General features: G+C 47.7%; 1 protein-coding gene across 1 annotated transcript in view; it reads left to right on the forward strand.

Moving 5' to 3' along the window:
• The window catches only part of PPM1H (protein phosphatase, Mg2+/Mn2+ dependent 1H), a 248213-nt gene that overhangs the window by 195511 nt on the left and 30504 nt on the right, over positions 1-22198 (forward strand). Inside the window, exons 7-8 of the mRNA XM_080659590.1 lie at positions 12948-13011; positions 16731-16838. Of these exons, the coding sequence (XP_080515716.1) occupies positions 12948-13011; positions 16731-16838 (172 nt within the window). The remainder of the gene's footprint in view (positions 1-12947; positions 13012-16730; positions 16839-22198) is intronic.

Here is a 22198-nt window from a genome sequence, read left to right on the forward strand (position 1 = left end):
CTTTCGTTCGTTTTTCTCATCACAGCCAGCCAGGCATACACAAGAGGACTACGTTGCACCTACCAGCTCTCCCAGTAGTATCACCAAATATTAATTGCACTGTTACAGGCCATGCATACGTTTGTGTCTGAATCCAGGCTGTTGCACTATATTAGCACAAGCACATCAACTTGTATAATAGCTTAGGGCCCACAGGCTTCAATTAATTTAAAATCCTCTACGGACCAAAGGGAGAAAACAAAATAGCATTTGTTGGTGGAGACATGGCCTCACAAGGAAACATATCCAGGAATCTAAGATCAATAGATTCAACACAGTTTCTACCAAGATGCCAATTGCGTAGTTCACAGAAGTAGAATATCTCAAAAATTTATATAAACCACAAAAAAACTCCGAGTAGCAACAGCAGTCCTGAGAAAGTAGAACAGAATTTTAGGAATCACACTACCTGATTTCAAACTATACCACAAGGCTACAGTAATCAAAGCAGCATGATTCTGGCTTAAACGCAGACATATAGATCAATGGAATAGAACAGACAGACCAGAAATAAAGCCCTGCCTTTAAGATCAATTAATATTTGACAATGAGGCAAGAACATACATTGGGGTAAAAGATAGTCTGTTCAATAAATGATGTTTGAAAAATTGGACAGATAAGGGCAAAAAAAATGAAATTAGACCACCTTCTTATAATGTACATAAGAATAAACTCAAAATGGATTAAAGATTTTAATGTAAAACTCAAAACTATAAAAATCCTAGAAGAAAACATAGGCAGTAAAATCCATGACATTTCTTGTAGCGATATTTTTTTCTGATATGTCTCCGTGGGCAAGGGGAACAAAAGAAAAAATAGACAGGACTACCTCAAACTAAAAAGCCTCTGCACAGCAAAGGAAGCCATCACCAAAATGAAAAGGGGACCCACTGAATGGAAGGACATATTCACCAATGATACATCTGATGAGGGGTTATTATCCAAAAATAATAAATAACCTATTACACTAAACACCAAAAAATAAACAGTCCAGTTAAAAAATGGGCTAAGGACCTGAGTAGACACTTCTCCAAAGAGGACATACAAATGACCAATAGACATATGAAAAGATGCTCAATGTCACTAATCATCAGAGAAATGCAAATTAAAACCACAATGAGGTATCACCTCACACCTGTCAGGATGGCTATCAATAGATCAACAAACAAGAGGTGTTGGTGAGGACCCTGAGAAAAGGGAATCCTCATTGCACTGCCATTGATTGGGAATGAAGACCGGTGAACAGCAGTATGGAGTTTCCTCAAAAAATTAATAATGGATGCCCTAGCCGGTTTGGCTCAGTGGATAGAGCGTCAGCCTGAGGACTGAAGGGTCCCAGGTTCGATTCTGGTCAAGGGCATATGCCCAGGTTGCAGGGTCAATCCCCAGTAGGAGGCGTGCAGGAGGCAGCCAATCAATGATTCTCTCATCATTGACTAGTAGCCCACTGCACGATATCACGCGCAGTAGGCCGTCCGCTGCGGGAGCCACGCTGCTTCCACAGGAGGCAGGCCCACTGTCTTCTCTCCGGGCCTGCGCACGGCTGTGGAGGCTGCAGGCTGACCCCCCTTTCCCTGTCCATGTCCGCTCTGGCTCCGGGGGCCGGGGTGCGGTGGCTCATTGCCCCATCTCTGTCACCATCACCGCTCCAGGCTTCACCTGCGCACACAACCTCCTCCTGTCCTGTTGTGACCCTTTATGGCGTCCTGGACTAATTTGCATATTTCCTCTATATATATATATATATATATATATATATATATATATATATATATATATATATAGATAGATAGATGTTTCTCTCTCTTCCTCTCTAAAATCAATAAAAATATATTTTTAAAATAATTAATAATGGAACTGCCTTATGACCCAGCAATTCTACTTCTGGGAATATATATGAAAAAACCTGAAACACTGATACAAAAGAATATATGTACCCCTATGTTCATTGCAGCATTAATAGCCAAAATTTGGACATAGCCCAAGTGCCCATCCATAGATGAGTGGATAAAAAGGCTGTGGTACATTTACACAATGGAATACTACTTGGCTGTTAAAAAAAAAAAGAAGAAAGAAAGAAATCTTTTTTTTGTGACAGCATGGATGGCCCTGGAGATTATTATGCTAAGTGAAATAAATCAGAGAAAGACAATACTATATGATTGTACCCATGAGGAATCTAATGAACAAAATAAACAGACAAAATAGAAACAGACTCACAGATACAGAAAACAGACTGTTAGCTGTTAGAGGGGAGGAGGGTTGCGGGGTTGGGTGAAAAAATGCTTAATCGTCAAAAAAAAAGAAACCTCATAGACACAGACGACAGTATGGTGATTACCAGAGGGGAAGGGGGTGGGGGAAGGTAGAATAAGGTAAAGGGGGGATAAATGGTGACAGAAGGAGACTTAACTTTGGATGGTGAACACACAATATCATATACGAATGTTGTATTATTGCATTGTACACTGAAATCTATATAATTTTACTGACCAGTGTCACCCAGTAAATTCAATACAATTTTAAAAAACTGACCAAAGACAAATGTAAGAAATTTCAGGGGATTTCTTAACTGTGAATCTTGGAAACCAGGATGTTAAAAAAGTGGGGGTGGGGGGAGTAGACGTAATAAAAGACCCAGGTCTTCTGGGGTTGCCCTTAAACAAACACATGTGCATGGATATCCGTGAGCGAGAGGGAGAGGGCCGCCAGCGCGGGGCCGGGCCCAGGGGCAGGAAGCGGCCTCCGCGCACTGAGGCTGCGGTTAGTCTTTGTGTTGGGTTCCGTTGGAGCTACAGATGGCTGGCCAGGAAGAGGAGGCATGAGGTGATTGCCAATCCTGTGTTGCTTTTTCCAGGAAGGTCTGGGAGGGGGTGTGGAGAGAGGCGTGTCGGGAGCGCCTCGAAGGGCTCGGTGAATTGCGTAGTTGGGGTCTTGCCAAGCTCTTAAAAGCCACGAGTGGCATTTGGGCTCCATGTACGTGTCTGTTCCTGACCAGCCAGGCCTGGGTAGTGTTCCATCCTGGCCTCCTGGGATTCGTGCTTCTGCTTAGACTTGGTTGTAGGGAGGCAGAGGTGGGAACCAAAGGCCTCGATGCTCCTCCCGCCACCCCCATGCAGACCTGCTCAGCCAATATGAAGCGGCCTCTGTCTGCCTGGGACTTGGTTTCTGCTGTGAAGAAAACGAAACTTCCTGTGGCTTTTACCTCCCTCCTAGGGGTTTGGAGCATCTAGTTGAGGGGAAAATTCTCCTTTCTGACTATTTCAGATCAACCCACAAGCACCCCATTAGCTCTGGGAATCCTTCGGGGACGCTGGTCTTCACCAGAGAGCAGAGCCGTGGACTTTTCTGGACACGCTGCACAGGTGCTGTCCTCCATGCTTTGTGTCTTTAGTGACAGTAGGAAAGTATGAATGGGGTGTCTCGGGCGCTCGGCCGGAAGCGGTTTCCTGTGGGGAAGCGCTGCCTTCCTGCTATGGTCACCAGCTCTCTGTGCTCTACGTCTGCGGCGAAGGAGAGACTGAGGCCCCTAGGACCTTCATAGCCACAACCTGCAGTTAAAAAGTGTGCCGTGTCCTTCACAGAGACTTTCCCAGGCACATGCATTTCATCCTTGCAGCCTTCCACGAGGGATGCAGCCCCAGAAGCAGATTCAATGAGGTGGAGGGACTGTCCCGAGTTCACACAGCCAGTTCACGTGAGGACAGACCCACTCTTTAATGAGCACAGCAGGGCCCGCCAGGAGGAGGGAGAGAATCCAGGAAGAAAGCTTCCCCGGGGAGGAAAGGCTTCCCGGCCATGGCCAGAGGTTAGCGAGTGGAAGAATGTGACTCAGGGGTGCAGGCGCGGACTGACAGGATCAGGCAGTCCCTGAGGGGGGAGGCGCCCTCGCTGCCCCAGAAAGGGTCACGTTCTTCTTAAGTGACTTTGAAGTGTTGCTGAGGAAATGAAGACTTAAGGAAATGAGTGGTATTTCTGGGTTTTTTTTTCCTAATTAATGGTCACGACTTGGGAGAGCCGGGAGGCTGTGGCAAGTGATCTGTGTGGATAATGCCAAAGCATGAACGTGGAGCTCCTGGCCTGCGGGTCAAGGAGCCGGAGTGGCTCTGGCTGGGATGGAGGAATCCAGCAAAGACGCATGTTCTTAAGTGGGAGGCATGCCTTCGCACGGAGACTTTAACCGGAGTTAACATGGAGGAAGGACCCTTGCAACAAAAACCGCTGTTCTGGGGTTTTCAGGAGAAAGTAGTGGGCAAGGTTATGACTGCTATTTTTTTTATAACGTATGACTTTCTACTAATATATACAAGATGGGGCAAAGGCAGGTTTACAGTTGTGACTATGCGAAACACAGAACTTATTTTGCATCATTATTAATTACCGCATTATTTTCCATATGAACAACTATAAACCTACTTTTGCCCCACCCTGTGTTGGTGATAAAAGGGAACCTGAAAATTTTTTAAAATATATTTTTATTGATTTCAAAGAGGAAGGGAAAGAGAGAGAGAGAGAGAAACATCAGTGATGAGAGAGAATCATTGACTGGCTGCCTCCTTCATGCCCCCCACTGGGAATCAAGTCCTAAACCCGGGCATGTGCTCCTGGTTCATATTTTGACGCTCAACCACTGAGCTACACCATCTGGGCTGGGAGCCTAAAATTTTAATACGAAAGAGAAGCCCAAGGTATCACTGATGGGATTCAGCCCTGAATCTCTGCCACAGGAAAGCTTATGAAGACGAAATGAATGGGGAAGTGAAAATTTACATTATGTCTTTAGAGGGAAGCTTGTGTGCAAAGGAGGAAGTGCCCGCTTTCATTCATTCATTCATCCATTCAGCCAGTAACTACTTTGCATCCATAATGTGCCAGCATGGTTACAGATACGAGGACATAGCAGAGTGCCTGCCGCCAGGAGGTAATGTTCGGCGGGGGTAGAGGGACAGAATTTAAACAAATAAACGAATTAATAAATGAGGTGGTTTCCGTTTGTGCTGCGTACATGCCAGGAAGGGCTGGAGCAGGAGAAGCAGGAGCCCCATGCTCTTCAGCGAGTGGCCAGAGAAGGCTGTGAGTGATGCCCAGGAGCCAGCCAGGGCGGGCCTGGGGGAGGAACGGCCCAGGCAGAGGGCAGGCCAAGGCCTGTGGCGTGTTAACTAAACAGCAAGAAAGCTAGTGATACAAGCACAGCGGGATGATACAAGATGCCAGATCAGTGTGCAAAGATCAGACTGTGGGGAGCCCCGTCGCTGGGTTATACTTTAAGATGACGGGAAGCCAATGGAGATTTTTAAGCTGAGGAGTGATGATTGTGGATTAAGAGGAAAATGGTGTGGGAGACTTGCGTACAGCCCTCTCGGCCAGACTAAAGAATATAAGCAAAGGTTTTTCCGATAAAATTTACAAAACTGAGCCAGAGACAAGATGCGTTCATCATGGAGGAGTCCGGAGGTTGTTCCTCCTCAGAAGGATGAGGATACCAGGTGGCTGCCGGAGCTCAAGTTCACATGTTCAGAGAAACACCCCAGGGAGCAGCCAGGCCCAGAGGCCCGAAGGGGACGTGCCTGTGAGTGAGCATCAGCTGTGGCCAGCACACCTGAGACTTAGAAGGCACCACAGGAAACAAGAAGGTGCTTTGCTTTCATTTTGTAAACCTATAAATAGAGGAAGAAATTAGGGAGGGCAGGATAAAGCCGCTGCCTGGGGACAGAGTGTTCATTGATTTGCTCACTTAGTTGAATGTTTGTCAGACACCCATTGACATTGGGCACCACAGGTAGCAAAACAGACATCTCCGTCCTCATAGAACTTAAGGGGGCAGGGGGTGAACAGGGAGCAATAGAGAAAATAAACACAGTAAAGAAGCAAAATACTTAAAATGTTAGGTGGAGGTAAATGCCATAGGGAAAAATCCAGCAGAGAAGGGGAACAGGAAATTTGGGGGAGGAGAGTGGTTTTAATGAAGGCTATTTTATTACTTGGCTTTTATTTAGAGCCTAATAGGAAAGCCATTGGAGGGTTAGAGGAGGGTAGTGATGTTACCTGACATTTTAAAATAATTACTCTGGTTGCTCTGAGACTAGAGGTAAAGGACAAAACTGAACAGTTTTCAACACTGTCGCGGCCTTCTCCCTAGTCTGGGCACCATCCTCTCGTGCCTAGATTATTAGAGGCACAACGGGCTATTGCAATACTGTCGGCAGAAGACGGTGCCAGGACTGTGGTGGTGGCGGTGAAGGTGTTGAACACTTTTCCAGTTCTGCATCTGGAAGGTAGAGATGACAGTATTTGGTATAATGTTAATAGACCAAATACTCAATTCATATTGTTCCCTTCTTCCTATAAGATCAAGAGGCAAGGAATGGTAGGCCACTAGGAAGAGAAGTATTAAGAAGATTTGCAACATGTGGAGGCTGGGTCAGGAGCACGTACCACCAGAAGGTAGCTAGAATGGCTGGGTGAGGAGGGGAACTGGCCGAGAGCCACACAGCCAGGGAGTGAGCGGGATGGTTCAGAGAACACATCTCTGAGGAAAGGGCGTTCTTGGACAGCCACGTGGCCAGGTGCTGACGAAGCAGTGATGAAGGCCCTCGGGGAAGCAGGTAGGAGTTGCTAAGTTAGTATTCCAGAGGCACTATCAAAACAGATAACGTTCCTGAGAATAACATCAAGGGAAAGAGTGGAAAAGCAATCCGTGAACCGATTGGCGTCATCCGAGAAGGTGGGACAATATTCCGAAAGGGGGCAGGGAGCCTCAGGGCCAGTGGAGTCGCAGTGTGGAGGGTGGGGCTGCAGGAGGAGCCGTAGAGCCCCTGGCTTCAGGGGGAAGGGTCTGAGGAGCGGCAGCCCCTGGAGAAGGAACAATCGGGCACAGCTTGGACTCACTCATTGGTCAAGCTCCCTTAGGAATCTCCCCCTTTGTGATCGGGTTTCTAGGCTGGATGATCATGGATGTGCTGACTTAGTAAGAAACTTTACGGTTTCTTTTGGTATTTCAGACAAGATGAGGAAACTGCGGATAAGAGCTAAGTTGCTTTGTAGGCAGCCAGAAAGCTATGCCCAGAGTCTATAGACACTGTGTCTATATGAATCAGTGTTTTCAGCCTTTTCAAATCCTAAATCCCTCCCATTCCTGTTTAAGCATTAATATCTCGTGGTCTACGCTGCTGTTGAATCTCTCTTCTGTGCCTTTCCACCAGACAGGAATCGTTTTTCAAATTGCACACACTTTCACCCACGTGCCTCCTGGAAACGTTGATGCCCCCTTGTCTGGTTAGCTCGGCCTGGAGGAAGGTCCCTAAGGACTTGGTTCTGCTTAACGTTTTTTCCAAATCTGGAGGAAGACAGCAGAGCCCCTTATCAAATTTAACGTGGCGCAGCATAGAAGGAGAGCTGGTATTCTGGATGAGAGGACATGAATTCAGACGTCTCTGGGTGGATTGGAACCAGGGACTGAAACCAGCAAGATAAAATTAATGAGGGCAGCAGAGTTTTCCGTTCAGAATGAGATACCTGTTGCGTAAATATAATCTAGAGGAGACCGTGAACCTCTCTTGCCTGTTTTCTCGCAGACTGGCGGGCTTTGATTTGGTCGGCGTTTTTGTTTGTGTGCTTGTTTTTACTCATCATTTCAGTATATGACCCCAAACCACACCTACACAGACGCGTGCACATGATGCAAATATAAGCTGCAGTTATTTAAAGAGGAACAAGTCTATCTCAAAGAAGCAGCCCTTGCTTTCTTATGTGGACCACAGCTTAAGTGTTTTCAGTTCCGAGTGCCCTTCTCTGAGGACGCAGACAAGCTCGGATGCCCCTGATGGACCCGACCACAGTGTTTGGTGCTTAGTTAATAAGTATTTGAATGGACAGCGACGTGGGTGGTTACAGATGGTGCCCCAGGTCCTGGGAAGAACAGCTGAAGGAACTGGGAAAGAGGAAACTTGGAGATAGCTCTCATCAAATACTTGCAGAACTCTCAAGTAAAAGAGAGACTAGAATTATTTCACGTTTTTCCAGAAGACAGAACAAACATATCAATGACTGGCTGTTTGGGTCAATTTAAGAATTGACTGGGGACGTCCTTCAGTGGAGTGGGCATTAGGTATTATTAAGGTCCTAGGACAATGACTGTCTCTAACATCCCACTTGCTGGCAGAGGCCGGGGACCAACATGAGCTGTGTGAAGGAGAATTCCTGCATCTGGGGTGCTTAGTGGTCTTTCTGTCTCTCCCAGTGCTTTGCCTTTTGGTGGGTCCAACACAACTGGTGCCGTGTCTTTTCAGCTTTGCAGAATCCACATGGCAAGGAAAACGATTGCTTAAAAAACAATGTTTAGTGCAATCTTCTGGGGAGACTGCCCTGTGTTAGAGAAAGCCCTTTAATTTGGCCCTTTTTTAGCCTTGAATTTTTTTTCTCATCTCATCTTTTTGTCAGTTGGCCTCATAAATATTCATAGAGGAATTGACCCAAAATAAGAGTTATTCTAAAAGTCTTTCTAAGCCTTTCAGTTACACTTCAAGTAATTATTTGAATATGATCTCTGCCCAGTTATACTATTGTAAAACTAGTGAGTAATCCGTTTTGGGAGTTATTTTAAAAAATTTAATCTGGATTTCAGAAATCGTAGGATCTGATGTGAAAGACGAGTCATTTTTCATTAATCTCCGGTCACGAGTGCCTCCATGTCCTGGAGCTCTCAGGCTTCCAGCCTCTGTCCTGATCCTCTCGCCTCCCCTGGTTGTGAAGGATGGAAGCCACGGCCGAGCTGGACACGTAGATTCAGGCCCACAGCCCAGACGTGGACCGTAGTGAAGTGTGAACAGCAGGCAGGCCTTTCAGGTGGGCAGAAAGTGGGGTGATCCTTAAGCTGTGAGAACAGACCTGAGGAGCCTGCTATCTGTGGGAGAGGCTCCCCTGGACTCTGATCGCAGACGCAGTGACCTGGGCTGCAGCCCCGCCTTTTCTGTTTTCCCTCGTAGACTGTGTAGTGCAGCAGCTGCTGGTTTTGTCCACACATGGTCACCTTTTGTTCTTTTACCTCATACTGAAGATTCTCCTTCCTCTTTTGCCAAAAGTTCCCCTCAAATGCCTGCTGTTCCCCCACTGAGAAGTGGATAACAATGGTCTCCTTGAGTCTCTTCATCTAGAATAAGAAATCCCCAGAGCTGAGCCCTGACATCACATCTCTTTGGTGTGTTTTCTGGGAAAGTCTAGTTTAGCCCAAGGGTCACTAACATGTGTGATCTGGGGAGAGGAACTCAACATCTCTGAGCCTCAGTCCCCTTGTGTGTACGGTCTTGGAGTGGTTTCATTTTTTTTTAAATAATTATTGTTGAAAGTATTACATATGTCCCTTTTTTTCCCCATTGACCCCCTCCAGCCTGCCCCTGTCCCCCCTTCAGCACCCCATTGTCTGTGTCCATGGGTCATGCATTCAAGGTCTTCGGTTGATTACCTCCCACTGCCCACCCTTCCCCGCCTTCCCTCTGAGATTCTGCACTCTGTTCCATGCTTCCATGTCTCTGGGTCCACTCCATTCATCAGTTTATTTAGTTACTTAGATTCCAATGAGTGCGATCAGGTGATACTTGTTTTTCTCTTATACAGTGTAGAGTTTTCTCAAAAAATTAAATGTGGAACTGCCATTTGACCCAGGGATCCCACTTCTAGGAATATATCCCAAGAAACCTGAAGCACCAATCAGAAAGAATGTATGCACCCTGTGTTCATAGCAGCACAAGTTACAATAGCGAAGATCTGGAAACAGCCACAGTGCCCATCAGTAGATGAGTGGATAAAAAAGCTGTGGTACATTTATACCATGGAATACTTGCAGCTGTGGGGGGAAAAAGGATCTCTTACCCTTCGAGGCAGCATGGAGGGACCTGGAGATTATCATGCTAAGTGAAACAAGTCAGTCTTTGGCGGTTTTAGACACTGTAAGCAAACACCAAGCTCAGTGCTTGGCGTGTAGAGGTGTTCAGTAACTCATAGCTGCTGTCATTGTTAGTTGGCATTAATTTATACAGACTCTTCAATCAAGTTACCAGTTTTAACTCTCGAGCCTTTTATTCTTTATTATTCAAGACCTTAACTATGGAGGGAAGTCCAGCTACCTTCATGATGAACTGTGCTTGGGACCCCGAAAGACTGAGGGGGAGGGTATTGTACTTTCTCTTTTTATCTAGTTATTCACCTTGGTCATCTGTGGGGGAGAGCTCACATTTGATTGAAAACCAGCAATGGCAGAAACAGAATAACCCTTCCTTATCCAGAGTTCTCTTCTATTTTTAGTGGGATTGTTTTGTTCTTGAAGATGAAAAAACAGAAGCTAAAATATAATATTAGAACTTACAATTGTCTTGATCCTGTGGGTGACAATTCCAGAATCAATGTCTGTCTTTCAGAGCTATGGTTAATGCAGACCTCATGCTGCTAGAATTTTGGGCCCTGGAGAATTCAACTCCCTGGACTTGTGGTGGAGTCAGTGAACCATTTTCTTGCTGCCTTTCCACACCTGTGAAGAGTGCTCTTAGCCTGTTTTTCCAGAGCACTAAGTAATTTCCAGTCATTGATTCTCAAGCTGCTGCCTTCTGCCTCCCATTGAATTTCAGGCTCCTGGGCCTGGACCCCTGGCCCAGCCCCTCTCCTGGTACTGTCCCCACCCGTCTGAGCCTCTCTTCTCACTCTCCACACCTCTTCCTCCTTGGTCCCCAAGTCCATCTTATGCTCATTTCAGAGCCTTTCTTAGGCCATTTCCCCCATCTCCCCTGAGTCATAGAGTCTGTCATCTTGTGGGTCAGCTGCATTTCAATGTTTTCTAATGACACTTGGTCTGCTGCAGTAACTCTCAACCTTGGCTGCTCATTGGACTCATCCAGGAAGCCTAGAGAAGTTCCCGTTGCCTGGTTCCCATCCCCAGAGGTTCAGACTTCATTGCTCTGGGGTGTGACCTGGGCAAAGGGATGCTTTAAAGCCCTCGCCGGTGACTGAACATGCAGCCAAGGCTGTGAGCCACTGGCCTACAGACCCATTCAGCCCCAAGCTGAGTCTGTGTTCTAATAATAGCTGCTTGTTCCCCAATGACTTGTATACTACAGTGTTTTAAATAGTTCATGTGAGTATAAAAACATTTAAGGAGCTATTTCCCCTTTGGGGAAATTGGATAGATTTAGGGGTGGGAGGGTCTGATTTTGACAGTCCAATTCTAGAGCACCTCTGGGCTGACCTGACAGCAGCCCCAGCCCGTGCCCGGTCTCAGCTGTGCCAGGCACTGTGCTGAATGCACCCTAAGCTCGTCACATTCATTGGCCCATTGGAATCCTCACAAGCCCATTTTTGAGCCCGTTTTTGCCTGAGGATCCTGAGGTCCAGAGAGGCTCATCTACCTGCCCAGGCTGCACAGAGAGCAGTACTGAACCTGAGCCCACCCTACCTCCTGGGGAGGAGCAAGTTCACTAAGTAACTTCCTGGGAAATAAGGATGTACCTGCTTCAGCTTTGGGGTTGCACTCTTTAAATTGGGTTGCATTCTTTTGTATATTGAGAGATTCACTCCCAACTTGCCTCGATATATCAGGACTGGGAGGCCATTTTGCAATTTAGTTCTTTTCATGCCCTCAGGAGACGTTACTTTTTTTATTTTATTTTTTATTTTTAAATATATTTTTATTGATTTTATAGAGGAAGAGAGAGAGAGACATAGAAACATCAATGATGGGAGAGAATCATTGATCAGCTGCCTCCTACACACTCCCCATGGGATACCGAGCCCGCAACCCAGGCATGTGCCCTTGACCGGAATCGAACCCACGACTTGTCAGTCCGCAGGCCGACACTCTATCCACTGAGCCAAACTGGCTAGGGCAGGACACGTTATTTTAGAAAAGCATCTTGCTTCTAGAACCTAACCTAGTAGAACCCACCCCAACCTCTACTTTGTCTTCCTAATATTTCTTTGAGGTGGTGAGCAGACAGTGTCATCCCCATTTTGAAGAGAGGGAAACTGGTGTGCCAAGTATTAATTATGTCCTAAATATTAGTAATAGCTCACTAATTGGGTACTTACTAAGTGCCAGGCTCTGTCCTAAGCTGTTTACATCCTGCATGATTATCCTCGTTTTCTAGGTGAGGAAACCGAGACCAGCACAGATGAAGCGACTTGCTCAGGGTGCAGGTGGTAATGGGTGCCATGTTTGTTGGCTTGTGTTTAAAATTCCTTATGAGCAAAATTGCAAGACACTGGCTTCATTTGCTCCCCAGCCCTGGCCTGTGCCGAATGTGCGTGGCATCTGGACAACCATGTCCGAAACCATTGAAGCATAAGCCGGGTTTTCTTTCGTGTGTCGAATGGCCATTTAATAGCTATTGTGAAGCAGAATTTTCTGCCAACCTTGAATATCACACTGAGGTCAAGCAGGCTCTAAATATTCCTTCTCCAGCCATCCCCACACCAGGCTGCTTTGGTGTAAACAACCCCCAAGGTGAGAACTGGCTCTTGGCGCATATTCACTCTCCATCTACATCACACACAGCTCTGCTCTTTCTCAGTTTCAGGTTAATGACAAGGCCCTGTTACTGATGGTGGGCACTGCATTATCCCATGGCAATAAGTGCTCAGGACAGGAGCCCCCCTCCCCTTCTTGCTCATTATGAATGGGCCAACTTATTCTTTCCCTCTTCAAGCATATAAAACCTTATTTTCTGGTTCATTAAAATATGTACACACACACACACACACACACACAATTCTGTAGGGAGAGTAACTCTTCATAAAGAAAGAGATTGGCAGTGTGCTGAGCGGATGGAGTCTCGGGGAAAAGAAAGCACCGAGCAGCCCGTGTCAGGGGAGCGGATCACTAATTGAGTGCAAACCTGTTAAAGAATGTTGTTTATCCCCTACAGGGCGTACAAAACCATTGAGGATGATGACTTGAAGTTTCCCCTAATATACGGAGAAGGCAAGAAGGTAGGCATCCTCCTCCCCCAGACAGAGAACAAGGCCGTCGCTGCAGAGCTGGGGCGGCCTGTGCACTGACCCTGCAGCGCCTGGTCCTACGGCCCTGACAGCGGAGAGAGTCACCTCCCGTGTCCTTCAGGCCTCCTGTCCTGAGGGTCCCAGGAGTGGCAGGCTTGGGAGGGGTGCGGCGAGCTCAGGGGGGGGAAGAGTCAGTTTTGTGAAAATAGCAGTCCCCTTTACCGTGTGTAACGTGACCACTTGCACATATATCAGCGCATTGTGCATCTGACAACAAGCCACAGGCAGGCAGAGCTGGCGGACAAGGCAGCTGAGACTCTAGGTTAGAACCTCTCAGGCACAGCCACGCAGCTGCAAGGGGTGGTCCCCGATGCGGAGACGGGCCCTCTGCCTCCTCCTCGTGCTCACACCCCACCTGCAAGTCTGCTTCTCCACGTGGCCTGTGGAAGGGGACCCAGGGCCTTATTGTGATGAAGCTGTGGGGCCACAGGGACCCGAGTGCATGCCGGGACAGCACAGAGCATTCCTCACCAGCACCCAGGCCCCATCGGCACCGCACGCTGAGCAGCAGGCACTGCTGATGCGGAGGAAGCTGTCGTCTCAGAGGGTCTGTGCGCAGAGCCTGGGGGAGGCTGCCGTCCTGGAGCGGAGATGAGGAGGCTCTGAAGCCAGTTCCCAATCAGAACCAACACCTTTTGAGTCACTGCATTCTTCCTGCAAACAGAGACGTTCCAGCCAGATGCTGAGAGTTCCAGTGAGAAGTGAAGAATGTGGCCACATTCAGAAGAATGTTCAGCGGGCATTTTCCCAGCATTTGATAGTTTTTAGCAGGAGGAACTGACTCATAAGAAAACTGGAGGATGCCTTCCTGAGCAGAACTTGAGTGTGTGTGTGTGTGTGTGTGTGTGTGTGTGTGTGTGTGCATCTGTGAGAGAGGGAGAGAGAATGAGTTAGTTAGATTTGAGAGCTCCGTGGGGCCCAGCAGTGATTTCATGGGAAGGCATTTTATGGAGAGAAGTGAAACATGACTATCTGATCCATGTAGCGACCACTTTTCAAACGCACTTGTCCCTTTCCTGGAGACGGGACACCCACCTCACTGTCCATGGTTGAGGATCGTGACAAGGAAGGGCTCTGTTCCCGAGAGAAGTACTTGAACCTCTCAGCCCCGTGGGTACCATTAATGCGATCACTCAGCCCAGTGCCCCAGCGGCACCTGGAGTTCTCCATGGGCTGAGATTCTCAGTGTCTCCTGGGGCGCCAGTGAGACCAGGGGCTCAGGGCCACGTCCTCCGAGGGCTGTATCCCCATCCCTGTCCAGCCTGGCACCTGACACAGGGCAGGCCTTCAACAACTGCATGAGGATTAAGTCAGCCACTCAGTTATGTTCAGTATACTGTCCTCCACGTAACGAAAATGGACGGATGTGTTCTTTGAAGATTGTCAACAGTAAGATTTAAAGGAGCAAGGTTTTCCCAGTCAAGATAAAGTTCAATTTACCAGGACATCCCACTCCTCCAGCGTGTCAGGTAATTGGGCTCGGCAGCCCTGTGATGTGCAGCTGGCCGGTGCTGTCGCAGGAGCTGTGACCCATTTAAAGGCCGCATGGCTCCGTCGCCCGGCTGCCCCGCACCCCAGCAGCACAGCCGCTGCTGGGGGTCACACGGTTTCCCGAGGCAGCTTCACCTGCAGCGTGTCCGTGCTGCCCCATCGGCGCTTCCCTCTGCATACACCTGCCCAGGAGTTTCCGAATACTTCCGCAGCTGTAACTTTTCATTTTATTTCTGTCAGTGCTTTCAGCCTTGCGTGGGTGACACTGTAAACTTTGTAAACTCATTCAGTAACTATCAGAAACATCACTGTGTTTTGGACCACCACGCCCACCTGTGCCTTCTGCAGCCAGAGGAGGTGCCACTGCAGGGAGAAGAGCAGGGACGCAGTTTCCGCATCTCAAGTTGAACACTTACCAGCTGGGAGGGGCCTGGCCCACTCCCCCGCTTGGCAGAGCAGAGGGTTTCTGCAGAGACGTGGCTCCCCGTCCTGGAGCAAAGATGAGGAGGCTCTGAAGCCAGTTCCCAGTCAGGAGGAGCATCTGAGTCACTGCATTCTTCCTGCAAACAGAGACATTGCAGCCAGGTGCTGAGACCAGAGGTCCCAGCTTCACATCAGTGTCTGCATTTTACCCCCTTTGATTCCTGCCTTTTAAAAACTCATCCTTTCATTTCCACGTTTAATGTAAACTTGCCCACCTTCTGATCTAAAACCAGCTCCAAACTCCACAGCCTTTTGGGGAAACTGGGGGGAAGGTGATGGTGACGTGTGAGATTGTAAAATGTCTTAGTATTTATGAGTTATTCTTTTTAAAAATATATATATATATTATTGATTTTTTACAGAGAAGAAGGGAGAGGGATAGAGAGGTAGAAACATCGATGAGAGAGGAACATCGATCAGCTGCCTCCTGCACACCCCCTACTGGGGATGTGCCCACAACCAAGGTACATGCCCTTGACCAGAATCGAACCTGGGACCCTTGAGTCCGCAGGCCGACGCTCTATCCACTGAGCCAAACCAGTTAGGGCATGAGTTATTCTTATTACCCGAGCAATGAAGTGAGGACTCAAGCTCAGGGCTTTGAACCATGACAGTACACCAGGTAACATCATTGATGACCCAAGTGTTAGGGCGTTGAGCTTCCTTCCACCCAGAATGAGCTTCATCCCTGTGTTTACCCGTCTTGATGCTGCCTGTCCTTCTGCGTAGAAATTTAGTGCCAGCTCCATGGAACCTTCTCAGCAGGAGTTTTACTCCTCTGAACTCACACCACCCATTGTTTATATGTCTTTCATATTGGCCATATTTTATATATCATTAGACATGTACCTCTTCTCTCCCTTACCAGGTTCCTTTATAGTAGGGACGAGTCCATAGACATTTGTCCTCCACAGCATGGTGTCTGCACTTAGTAGGTGCTCACGAAATGTTTGGGTAGATCAAATCTGTGGCATCCTGGGAGGTATGAAGGCTGAGTGTGTAGGCATTAAGAGTAATAGTCTTGCTTCCTTAAAGTGTTCGGAAAACCAGAAGCACACAGGTCGTGGGGTCCCAGCCTGGGGGCCTCTGTGTGGTAGTTCCCTCTTGTTGATCCACCCAGAGGGAATTGGTGGAGAAAGGGAATGTTGCACATTGCTAGTGGTTTATTTTCTCCAGCTATAAAGTGTAAAATAGGAGCTTTGGGAGGATAGGAGCTGCCACTGACTTCTTTGCATCTTTTACTAGTGCCTATTACGGTGCCAGAGATATAGCTGGCGTTCTGTGCAAGTACTTGTGGAGTGTGTGTATGACAGGTAGATGGACAGACAAATGGATGGATGCTGTTGGATTTGGTTGGAACTGAAATTTTTAGCTGTAGACATCACACATGTATTGGATTTAGTTTATTGGACACTCTTCCCTCCAGTCTCTACAAAAGAAAGCTGGAAAGAGACAACAGCCACCCATCAAACTTAAGATAACTGGTGGAAAAGCCACTCGCCAAGGACGTAAGTGATCTTGGTGAGCGAGCCCCTCCTTGGAAACAGCTGCCCACATTGGTTAGGAGCAAGAGGCAAGAGGAATTGGGAAAGTATTGCTTCTCTCTGGGCCCGTGGCAGCTAGCTGCACTGCTCGTACGTGGGAGTGTTTCTCATGACCCTCTGCTTTCCTCCCAGGCCCGAGTGATGGCAACTATCGGAGTGACCAGGGGGCTGGGGGACCATGACCTGAAGGTGCATGACTCCAACATCTACATAAAGCCATTCCTGTCTTCAGCTCCAGAGGTACTGCTTGAGGTTTTTGTTTCTATTTTGTACAATAAAGTATTTTCTTACTTTGCTCCTCCTGTGACTCTCACCCCATATCCGACTGCAGTCGGCTTGTCTGGCATGTACTTCTGCACTCTCTCTCATGTCTGTTTCTCCTTCCCACCCCATTCTCACGTTGACTGTCCTGTTTCACACCCTCGTGGCCTCTGTCCTGGTAGCTGCATAGCCTCCTAGTGGCATCCCCTGCCTCCTCAGTCCATCCCACATATGGCTGTTAAGTAGATTTTCCCAAACAGCTACTGTGACCTTGTTTGCATAGAAGCTTTAAACAGCACATGACCTGGAGAATAAAGCCCAGACTCCTTTTTTTTGGGCATTCAAGGCTTGTTATAAATTGGTCTAACTTTTTAATCTGATTTGTTTCCCTACTGCAGCTTGAAGGAATTTACTATTTCCTACACATGGCTTTCAGTTTCCCGTATTTACTTAACCTATTCCTTCTACCTAGAATGCCCTTCCTACCCATCTCCATACACCCAAATTCTTTTTTTCTCTAGAATTTAACTTAAATGCTCCTCCTGTGGAGACTTCTGTGACCCCTCCCCACCCCCCTCAATCAGCAGTAATGTCTTCCCCCTACTCCAGATGTATGGAGAACAGCTGCCTCTTACAGCATGTACACTTTCTGCCTTATAGCATAGTTGGTGATGTATATTTTTCTCTCCTCTTAGATTTTTTTTGTTTTGTCTTTTTGTTAATCCTCACCCAAGGACATTTTCCCATTGCTTTTTAGAGAGAGTGGAAGGGAGAGGGTGAAACAAAGACAGAAAGAAACATCAATGTGAGAGAGACACGTCAATTGGTTGCCTCCTGCACATACCCCGACCAGGGCCGGGGAACCTGCAACCAAGGTACGTGCCCTTGACCGGAATTGAACCAGGACCCTTCAGTCCGCAGGCCAATGCTCTTTCCACTGAGCCAAACTGGCTAGGGCTCTCCTCTTAGATTTTTAATTACCTGGAGAGCTGGTATCATTCAGTTGATATATGGAGAAGCTAACTGAAAAACAAGTCATAAATTTGGGTAAAAAAAAATCATTTTTCATATAAAACAAGAAATAATATCAAGTTCTATTTCAGAGTACATAATTTCAAAAAGATTTTGCTTCTAAGTTATAGAAAAATCTAATGGTAGTTTAGAGATATATTTTTCTCACATAACAAGGAGTCTGTTCTTTGGGGGCGGCCAGTGGTATAGCATCTCCAATGTGCCAGGGCTGGAATATCTCTTGTCTGACTTTCACTTCGCGGTTGCAAGATGGTGGCAGCAGCTCCAAGCATGACATTTTCATGCAACACAGGAGGGACGCTACTATCTGTCCCGACAGACACTCACTTGCAAATCTTTGGCCAGAACTATCTCACATGACCTTCCCTCGCTACAGGGAGGCCGGGAGAAAGAGAGCTTTAACTTTTCAGATGTCGGCGGTAGAAGGGAGCCAGGGAGGAGTGAGTCGGGGTTGCCTCCCATGTGCCTGATCGTTGAAGCGATGCCTTGCGCTGGAAGTGCCCAGAGTGTTCAGCCGGGGCTCCATCTGCATGCTCTCCCCAAGGGCCGGAGCTGTGTGGGCGAAGGCTCTTTCTGTTGGAGGAAACAGAAACCCACTCAAGCTAACCCAGAAAAAGGGACATGCTTATTCTGAAGCTATTGGAAGAGATGTTTGTGGTGTCTACAAGAAGAGCGCGTGAGCAGCCAGGCTGTGTGGGGAGGTGGTCCTGGGCCCAGGGCGTCCTGGGGAGCCTCAGTGGCGGGGCGGGGGGGGGGGGGGCTGTCACCTTCGGGAGGGTGCTGCCGTTAATGGGACCAGCCAGGTTCTATTGTCTCTGCTGCCGGTCAACCCAGTCTCCCCCTTTCCCGGTCCAGATCACCAGAGTGGAGTCCCGTTGGACGCAGTGACTTTCCCGTCTGTAGCTTGCCCCTTCAGACTGTGTGTCCACTCCAGAGCTACTGGTGGGCACCGTCACCTAGGCCTGCCCCTTTGGCAGGGCTGTGAGCAGGGATAGTTCCTTCTCTTGCTGAGGTTGGCATCCAAAATACACCCACCCACAGGCAGTGAGGAGGCAACCGAGAGGGAGGTCCCTAGTAAGTATCAGGCATGGAAGACACACAGATTTCCTGAGGTCATCTATGACAGTGGTCGGCAAACTGCGGCTCTTTGGCCCCTTGAGTGTGGCTCTTCTACAAAATACCATGGCCTGGCGAGTCTGTTTTGAAGAAGTGGCGTTAGAAGAAGTTTAAGTTTAAAAAATTTGGCTCTCAAAAGAAATTTCAATCGTTGTACTGTTGATATTTGGCTCTATTGACTAATGAGTTTGCCGACCACTGACCTAGGATGTCGGGTGCGGTTAGCTGGGTAGAAGTGATAACTACCACTTATCAAGAGCTTGCAAATGTCTCTTTTAGCCCTCCTAGCAATTATGTGTGATTAGGACCACTATTACATCAAAGCGTCCTGGCCCCTCAGTTCTGGTCCATATCAGGATCCATAGATTACTGCTGAAACGGTTCCTGGCCAGAGAAAAACAATAAATACTAAACTCAGGCATTTCTATGTTTTCCCCCTTGGGAGAGGCATTTATCAGACATATTAATGGTGCCGTCACCTTTCTGCTTTCTAAAAGGGACAGAGGCAGTGTGACTCGTGTTCCGTGGCGGGGAGCGTCTCAGGAAACACTAAGTAACCATTTTGCTCCTTAAAGCAAAGTGAAAACCTTCTCACCCCCCACCCCCGGACGCACACATATGCTTTCTATGTAAAGTGAGAAGAGGCTTGGTTTGGTTTGAAGGAGAAGGATCTCTAATGCAGTGAAATTATAGCTATTCCAGTCGTTCTGCTACCGTGCATCCCAAGAGGAGACTGTAGCTTTAAAACGTGGGCCTGTGTGGGAAACTCCCTGAGGACTGATGAAACTTCCCAGCTGGTTGATCAGAAGCCCCAGGTCATCTGTCTTCAGTGATGTCGGTTTGTAGGGAGGTGGGTTGGTCGGTCCCACATTGGTGAGGATTGGGGAAGGCTTCAAAAGGAAACTGGCAATCTTGGAAAAATGTACATGGTCTTAGAGAAGTGTAGAGTTGAATGAAGTGTTGAGTTTTTATAATAATAATAACAGGTCACATTTGTTAACTACTTAGTCTGGACCAGACAACATACTTTATTTATATATAGATGCAGTGCCTCATTTAATCCTCACAGCTCTGTGAACTACATGTGATTATTATACCCATTTTATAGAATGGGAAATTGAGACCCAGGGAAGTGAAATAACTCCCCCAACTGTGTACAGGTATTAAGTAGCAAGATGGTACTTACACCGAGACCTGTCCAGTTCAATCAGTGTGAGTAGGGGAGAGAAGCCGAGCTCAAGGATATTTCTTTGGATAGTGGCCAAGGGACCCACTGAGTGCTGGTTCGAGGGGCTCTGAAGAGAGACCTTGGTCTTGGGCCCTCAGTGTCCAGTTTTTCAGAGAAATACTGCCGGCCTCAGACTTAAGTTGTAGGAGATGATGAGATGATGATGTAGGGAAAAAAGTAATTGGGAAAGGCAGTAATGATGTTCAGTGTGTGCCAACCTAGGCCAGACAGAATTGTGCAAAATAAGATTGTGGACCCTTAATTTAGCTTAATGGGTATGTTGTATAGATCCCAATATTCCTTTGCACGAGATTGAAATTGTTGTACATTTTAAATGCTTCCAGATAGAGCGGCCTTAGGCAAGCCAGGAAAGGCGGAGGGAGATTAGAGGGAAGAGGAGGAGCCCCTTGGATTGGCTACTCTGGAGGAGTGTAGAGAAAAGAAGATGAGTACAGGAGACCCTTCCCCCCACCTCCCCATTCTTGGGACAGGGACTTCTTTCCCTGAGTGTCAGTATTAAAGTCAGGCTCTAAGAAACAGTGAGGGCCTCTGTTGGGAGTCCAGGAAGCCAAGTAAACTGATTTAAACCATCCAGTGAAGAATAGTGACTCCCTTCCTGTCTTCATCCCCCAGCCCCACCCTTCCCCGGCTTTCTGACCGTGACTTCCTAAGAGCATTCCTGCGCTGAGCTTCGTCTTTGCCAAGCATGGATCTCTTTCACATTTGGGTTCTAAATTACAACCCCCGCTCAGTCTGGTGGCTGAAATGGTGGGGTGGGCGAGAGGTGATTTAGTTCTGAGAAAAGAGGCTAAAAAACCTTCTTGGAAATCAGTATGGTTCCCTTCATCATTGTAGCTCCTAATCTGACGTGATGAGTTAAATAAAAATAAATCAAAAGCATGTGGATCAAATTTACCAAAAAAAAAAAAAAAAAAAAAAATGCACAGGGGTTTAAAAATTAGAGGAGTGTTTCTAGCCAAACACATTTTCAGTTTTGCTGAACTCAAGGCACTGGAAAAATCTCGAGTTTGCCAAACCTGAAGAGCAGCGGCCAGGTCTACTGAGCCTTCTCAGATCTCCTGAGGCCTACGGCAGGGACTTCTGGCCAAGAACTGAATTCCACAAGAGGCCCTGCAGCCAGCGCAGGCCTGCTGGTCCAGGGTCGGGGCGGTTGACTCTCCCCTGGTCCCAGCACCTTGTGGTCTCCGAGTGACAGCATGAGATGCAGCCTCTCCTCCCAGCCAGGTCTCCCATCCCGTTGCTCAATGAAGCTCATCACCATTCACCTTTTTCATACCATCCTAAAGAGTTCAAGGGGAGAAGGAAGGATTTGTGAACCAAAGGCACTGGGGCCCAGCCCCTCCACCTCAGCTTTGCAGTTCGCCCAGCCCAGCACACATATCATGTTGTACAGTGCAGGCATGTTGGCCCAGGCCTGAAGCCCAAACTTCCAGATGTTCTGTGCTCTACGCCCGTTTCTGGCCTGTGTCAGAGCTAGGATTCCTCTAACGTTGCTCACACTTTCCAGCCTCCACTCTAAGACTGCTGTTGCCTTTCGCCCCCTTTTGAGCTCTTGAAAGAAGGAGGTCTTTTTCTGCGTGGGGGCCAGTTTGCAAAGCCACCCCCTCCTCCATGCAGCCGTTCCTCCTCCTGCTCCTGCCAGACGGAACCATAGGGAGCTCGATTTTTCTCGGCTTCATTTTTCCTCTCCTTCATATTCAAGATTCCTGGCAGCTGTTGTTTGTAACTCCAGTTCACTCGTTTAGCCCATTCTTGGTTTTCTTCACTGAGACGCGATTTTTCCTTTTATCTGAAAGAAACAGCCTTCTCTAAAAGAAGGCAGAATGGCAACTCGGGCATCTGAAGTCCAGCCCAGCCCCGGGTCCCCGTGGCCTGCCTTCAGGCTGGGTGGAAATGCCTGTACCAACACAGTACCGGGAGGAGCAGATGAGAACATCCATGA

The sequence above is a fragment of the Plecotus auritus genome, assembly GCF_963455305.1.
Source record: "Plecotus auritus genome assembly, chromosome: 3".
Taxonomy (NCBI): domain Eukaryota; kingdom Metazoa; phylum Chordata; class Mammalia; order Chiroptera; family Vespertilionidae; genus Plecotus; species Plecotus auritus.